Source organism: Vidua chalybeata, chromosome 3, assembly GCF_026979565.1.
Source record: "Vidua chalybeata isolate OUT-0048 chromosome 3, bVidCha1 merged haplotype, whole genome shotgun sequence".
Lineage (NCBI taxonomy): Eukaryota > Metazoa > Chordata > Aves > Passeriformes > Viduidae > Vidua > Vidua chalybeata.
The window spans coordinates 83,796,198-83,803,391 of record NC_071532.1 but is presented as its reverse complement, the minus strand read 5'-3'; the positions used below and the strand labels follow the sequence as shown (position 1 = coordinate 83,803,391).

The 7,194-nt window shown below is 37.4% G+C and overlaps 1 protein-coding gene across 1 annotated transcript in view; it reads left to right on the top strand.

Moving 5' to 3' along the window:
* Positions 1-231: 231 nt before the first annotated feature.
* LOC128785029 (regulating synaptic membrane exocytosis protein 1-like) overlaps positions 232-7,194 on the top strand; it is a 160,186-nt gene continuing 153,223 nt past the window's right edge. The window contains exons 1-2 of the mRNA XM_053937106.1: positions 232-569; positions 2,804-3,675. Of these exons, the coding sequence (XP_053793081.1) occupies positions 232-569; positions 2,804-3,675 (1,210 nt within the window). The remainder of the gene's footprint in view (positions 570-2,803; positions 3,676-7,194) is intronic.

Genomic DNA, 7,194 nt, shown 5'->3' with positions numbered 1-7,194 from the left:
CCACAGGTAGGACTGATGTATATTGACAACACATTTTGGAGAAGCTCGCATAGCATGTGCCTCTAGGATGCTTGGCTGTAGCCAGTGCAGAAGCATGTTCTGGTCCTGTCATGAGCACCAGCCTCACTAGCTCAGAGAGCCAGAGGTCGTACCTGCTCGGCGGTAGTGAGCATGCATTCCAGGCTCTGGGAGGTAGCTGCACTGACTCTTCTTGTTGTCTTCAACTAGGTTATGTGGGTATGCAATTTATGTCGAAAGCAACAAGAAATCCTAACGAAATCTGGAGCGTGGTTTTTTGGAAGCGGACCACAGCCGTCACCCAGTCAGGACGGAACGCTGAGTGATACAGCGACGGGCGCAAGCTCGGATGCACCGAGAGAAAAGAAAGCAAGACTTCAAGAGCGATCGAGGTCACAGACTCCCTTAAGTACAGCAGCTGCCTCATCACAGGAGATCTCCTCTTCCAGTGCGCAGCCTGACCGTAGGAAAGGAGCAGAAGTGTCACAGCCGGCTATGGGCCCGGACCAAAAGCAAGCTTCAAGGTCTAGAAGTGAACCTCCAAAAGAGAGGTAATGCTTTCTGGCTAGATAGAGCCTACAATGCTAAATGCTAGTTCAGTTGGGCCGTCTGTATGTTGACTACTGTGCAAAAAGAAAGAGTAAATTGATTTACTGACCAGGGAAGGAAAAATTTTTGCTAGAAAATACATTGTCTATTTTAGTCTGTGCAACAAAAATAAGAAAAAAAAAATGTATTTTATGGATATTCCCATATACTTCAATGCATTTTGATGTACACTTTGAATATGGAATTGTAGGTTACTTGTAAATTTTAAATTTGACTGATACTTTAAAGTTATTAAGCAAAGAGCAAACCTTTAGCATTCTTGAATTTTTAAAGCAACACTCTCATGAAAAATCCGCACCTAAGAAAGCACCCTGTGGAATTTTTCCAGAAAACCTTGTTTTATCTCTTCATCAATGATACTTCCTATTTTATTAGAAATAATGCAGTTAAAAGACCTCAATTACATGTGTGAAGTTAACATTCGTGTAGAACAGCAATAGTACCATCTTGAATTCAGAGCAAATTGTTTGCAAGAATAAAGCAACCAGAAGCAAACTATTTTAGGTGGGTAAATGAGGTAGTTCCTGAGCTGCATTCCATGTGATGAATGGGTTGAGAAGCAGCAAATCAGGAGAGGCTAATGCAATGAAAAAGGTGCTGTTCTTTTGGCTGCTGCCTGGCAGATGGCAGAGCAGTTGAGGAGGGAGCCTGTGACAAAACAGGAGTCTGCCATAGAAGATTCTCCAGATTCTGGCCAGAATGGTTGGTGATTTTTTTCCCCCTAGCTATGGGAGCTGAAAATAGATGATGAGCAGTGGCTAGTAACTTACTATATGGGTGAGATCTGTCTGGGTTTAGCTGTACCAAATTCAGGTTAGTGCTACATATATGTATTGTGTAAGTGATGCCCTCCCATAATTCTGTTGACTTTTGTCCCTCAACACAGGGAAGGCCCCCAGAGCAGTTGTAACTTTTAGGGCAGCAAAACACTTTATATTTCTGCTTTGCTGCCTAAAACTGAGTTATTAGTTATTAGTTATACAAAATTAGTGTTCTTTACTTATCACTGAGAGTTTCACTTATCACTTATCACTGAGAGTTTCAAACAAATTCCAAGCATTCTGATTAAAGACTATCTGTAGTAAGCTCAGGTCCCATTAATTACCAAAAACTCTGGAGGAACATGAGATGGGAAAAAAAAAAAAAAAAAAAAAAGGAGAAGGGAACTTAATGTGGATGATGTCCAACTTTGTTCTTTGTGAGTGACACATCTCTTTTGACACAAGAGATGTGTCACTTGTGGAAGGGAAGATTCAGTGCCACAAAACAAAGTCCTAGTGACTTCATACCAGTGTGCATTCTTCTCAAATACACTGTATAGCTGTGTTCCTCCTTCTTCAAAATCAATGGATTCATATGTGAACTGCTAAATGAAAGGGCAATTGGAATGATGAGAGAAACAAAAATATCCAGCATAAGGGAATTTTATGATTATTTGGCTTGCTTATTGGCTTGCAGAATATGAAAGAGAAAAAAAAATCATGCAGCCTCATGATTTATTGTTTTGTACTTATGTCTGCACAGAGAAATAAACTTCTCATCCTCTTTATTACTGGAGAAAGGAATGCCATTAATTTATCTCAGGAAATCAATTTGCATTCCTTTACATGCTTCTGAAATGGGCACTTCTTTTTAGACCTTCAAAGATAAATCAAATTAGTTTAAATACTATTTCCGGATATATTGTCTTTTGCATTTTTTTATATCTATATTACTTCTTTCTGGAATATTATTGTTGTAGATACTCCATTTGGTGGTATTTATATCTATGCTGTCAGGGCACTTGAAGTGAATTGTGGTTAATCTGTAACTCTCATGACTGCTGCCAGAAAAATGGAGAACATACTCCAGTACTCTGTCATAATGATGCAGTTGCTACAAAGACAACTCTGGGTCTTCTTACTTACATGGGTAAATTATCCATGTCAATATTCGTTTTTGATTTTACTCATTAATTGGACCATTCATAATTTATGTTTTTGTGGACTCTGGAAGTTGTTTGCTATTGGAAAATAAAAATAAGATGGAAGGATTAATAGATTTAATTTGTGTTAATGGATTCAGTATTTTCTGTTTTGCCATAGCTTATCCTGGTTTTGAATTTGTTTTCCATAACTGTATGTAAGTATTTCTATTTTCCATTCGGTTCTTCATACTGTACTCCTTTTTGTTGTAGGAAGAAAGCAGTGTTGGTTTCTGACCAGAATGGCAAAGGTGTAAAGAGCGAGCGTAAGCGTGTGCCAAAATCCTCACTTCAAAAAGAAGGACCAACAGATGACAGGGAGCGTAAAGAGCGGCATGAAGGTAGAAGGCTGGAGAAAGGCAAGTCACAGGATTACCCAGACTTGCCAGAGAAACTTGAGGAAGGCAAAGTGCCTGATGATGAAAAACAAAGGAAGGAAGATGAATATCATACCCGTTACAGGAGTGACCCCAATCTGGCAAGATACCCTGTAAAACCACACCCTGAGGAGCAGCAGATGCGCATGCACGCCAAAGTTTCTAAAGCACGACACGAGAGAAGACACAGTGATGTAGCTTTGCCACACACAGAAATGGAGGAAGCGGAGGTACCTGAGAATAAATTAGGAAAACGCTCACAATTACAGGGAACTCAGGACAGAAAATCTCTTGTGGAAACTCAGAGGTCGTACTCTATAGACAGAACAGGTGATGTAAGAATTTCTGTTTCTAAACAATTAACTAATCATAGCCCACCAACTCCCAGGCATAGTCCAGTTCCTATAGAACACGTAGAATACAAGAACCACGATTCCTTTATAAAACAGAGCCGCCTTGATCCTAGCTCTGCTATTCTCATGCGAAAAGCAAAGCGGGAGAAAATGGAGACCATGCTAAGGAATGATTCCCTTAGCTCTGACCAGTCGGAATCAGTGCGGCCATCCCCTCCAAAGCCTCATAGAGCAAAAAGAGGCGGAAAGAAAAGGCAGATGTCAGTTAGTAGCTCAGAGGAAGAAGGGGCATCAACACCAGAATATACTAGCTGTGAAGATGTGGAGATAGAAAGTGAAAGTGTCAGTGAAAAAGGTAAGGACTTTTCTGTATATTATGCACATGGCCATGATTTGGGAAAAAAAAAAAAATCTGTATTTTTCTCTCTCTTCTCCTCTTTTTAATCATACACTTTTCCCCCTTGCCTTTCTTTTTTTTTTTGCCAATTGAGAAGTGTCTTATACCTGATTACATGTGCTTTACAATGTTTCCTTTTGCATTCTTAGATGAGGTGGTTACAGGTAGCATCAGCTGATGAGTTTCCTTTTCATTCTCTTCCCTCTTTCACCTGGAAGTGACAGAATTCAAGGGTTCTAGTCTACTCTCTTGATGATATCTGTACTCCTTTGGTCATTACTTCATTCTTTTGTCTGTATGTAGAACAGTTTTCTGTGGATGGATTGAAATTAAAAGTGACTTCTGTAACAATCAGAGGAGACCATTATAAAGCATCATAAGATATGCAAATTTTTACTACATTTAATAAAATATCAAAAATCTAGCAGAGTTCATTGTTACTGAGGACAAGTAGATATGGGGCAAAGGGAGTGTTATGTAGAAAAGAAATGAGAACTGACAAAGTTGTTGTCTAGATGAATTTTCTCTTGAGCTAAGAAGTATGTTTAAAGTCTTTTATTTCAGTTTGTCTTCATCTGTTGATGGTAACACTCAGCAGCAAGGAGTAAGTTGTAGTACACTGTGTGCTTTTAAACAAAGCCTTTCTTCTGGCTGAAGAAATTAATCAAATTTAGGAACTGTGAGCAGATAAAATAAGCAATGTCAGAAAAGACTGGCAGAATTTAGCAACAGCCTTATAATCCTGCTTTGTCTTTAGATGACAGTACAGTGAGATGAAAGCTTTCTGTGTCTTTGGAAGTAGCTTTTAGCTCCTTACTTCAACTATCTGTGTTTGTACCTTGAAAGTTTCTTGCTGGTATTCATACTGAAAATGCCAAAGGCTTGTCTGCATTGCCTTTTAGTTCCTGGCACTGTTTCCTGACATGTCTGTGATTCATATATGTTAACCTGTCTGTCTTTCTTTATCTGATGTTATGGTCTCCTAGCATCACCTAAAGCTCCAGGAATACATAGCAAAGATAGCAGATTTCTCTCCTATCCCATCTGATTAACTGCTTGTTTTAACTTTCTAATCATGAGCTTTTCCATTCAAAATATGGAAACTTGCTTTTCTGCTCATTTTTAAGAAGGAATAGTGATCATACTCTGAAACTTTATTCCAGATTCCACTCAAACATAATAAAAAAACCCCTCACTTATTTGACTGAATTTTGTCAAATACTGGAATGTATCACACAGAGATTTGTACAGTCTCCATCCTTGGACGTGCTCAAATCCCAAATGGAGAAGGCCCTGAGCAATCTGCTCTGCTGGCACAACTTTTGAGGGAGGGTATTTGAACTAGAGACTTACAGAGGTCCCTTCCAGTCTCAACTATCCTGTCTTTCTAAAACAGCACATCTCTTTCCCTTATTTTGTGGCAATGTTTTAAGCTGACATTTGGATTTGTGTAATTTTCCCTGACTCCATCTGTTGGTAGTAGAAGTCAGTAATACAGCCTTTCTTTTCCATCTTTTTTGCTTTCATTATGTTTATCAGTTTGAGGTTGCTAATGCAGTAGACAGAATTTCCCATAATCAGTGTAGGTTATTATAAACTGAAAGGTTGTTGTTATGTAAGTCAAGTCCATGCTGAAAGTTACTGACATAATGACGTTGATGTAGTTGGTGTTATTAGCTGCTTTCAGGCTCATGACATTGATCTCAGCTTTTGACCAATTTCCCAGTGTACTCTCAAAACATTAAGGCTTGAGTTTTTTTCCTTTAGTGTTATGAATTCCAGAGAATTTCGAATGTTGCTAAAGGCTTATGTTCTCAATGACTGAATCAAGTTCTTGGTTACCTCCTAGACACATATTTAGGGTCCCCCTTTACAGAGTGGAGACCATGGTTCATGTCATATCAGAGTGCTACCTCACTGCATTTGAGTTAAAATTATTCATAGAATTATGTTAGGGACCTGTCTGACCACTGACCTCAACATACATGATTTATGTTGTTGAGCATTCCTTGGGACTTTGTATCTAACTGGCAGCATAAATGTGTGTGTGTGTGTATGTGTGTGTGTGTATGGAGGGGTATTCAATGCATTAATTGCAGAGGTATATTTATTAATTTAATAGCTATGATATTTAGCCATTAATTTTTTTGCCTGATTTTTGATATGACCTTTCCATAACAAGGATTGTAAATGGAAAGCCTTAGAAGATAGGAGTGTATAGCCCATAAAAAAGAGATAGAAAATAGAATAGAGATGAGAATGAAAATGAATAGAAATGAGAAAGCAGAAGCATTTCTGATACTAAAGTATCCTATTATTTTTGCAGTTACATTTTCATCAGTACTTGAAATACTCTGGAGTATTTAATAAAAATAGATGGAAAGGCAGGAGATTTTATTACCTAAGAAAATATTTTAGAAAACCCCCAGTACTCTAAAAAAAATATGCTACAGTAAAAGAATTTAGTTTTGAAGATATATATAGATAGATAGATATGTAAATAATTTTAAAATGTTGCTGTTATAACCCTGGTCATAATCCCTTTCTTTGCAATTTAGCAGCACTATTACAAACCAAATTTCACCAGAATTTCTTCAGTTCTTTGCTTGTAACTTGGGAGAGATAGTGCATAGGTTCAAAGTTTATAGTGCTTTACTTTATAAGCCCAGGCAGGTCTGGAATCCATCTTCTCTTATCTAAATGTCATTTCAGTCAGAAACCTGGTGCCAAAGTAATATAGATGGAGTTAGAAACTTTGAATGGCCCTTTAAAAAACCCCAAGATCTTAAAAGTAATGTTTGCATTTGCTGAGTGCCAATATGAAATGATCTGCAGCTAAGAAATGAAGATGTACCATTTTCAGTTCTATGTTGAACAAATAAAATAGAAGTTTCTGTAAGAAACAGCTTACTGAGATGTTTAAAGGCAAATGATGCCCCAGAGAAAGATACAGTACAGATAGAGTGGATAAGACTGTATTGAAAATCAATAGCCAAAAATGTCATCTAAAGCAGATACTGTGCAAGTGTTATTTTTTAACATTTGCATTTCCTAGAAACAGATTAGTATTGCATTACCCTATCTTCTGAGCCCAAAAAGCCTTCAAAAAATCAACCTAATCTAGCTAGTACATTCCCTGCTATTTACTGTAATCACTTAATATGTATTTCTTCAAAATTATTCAAAAATTATGCACAAGTACTGGGAGATTTCTTTCCAAAAAATAAATGTCTTTTGAAATCCACTGGGATTTTACTTCTTTGGTGGAGGATCCAAAGATTTGTGTCAAATTGTTTCCGTATTGGAGTAAATCTAGAGAAAGAGCTCTTTAGAGTGTCCAAAAAAAAAAAAAAAATTGATGAGTGTCATCTTAAATTCTTATCAAATTATCTACACCCTTTACAGGACACTACAGATTGCTGATAATCATTTTCACTCTATTATTAATAGAGGCTGTAGAACTCCTTTTTCTGAAAT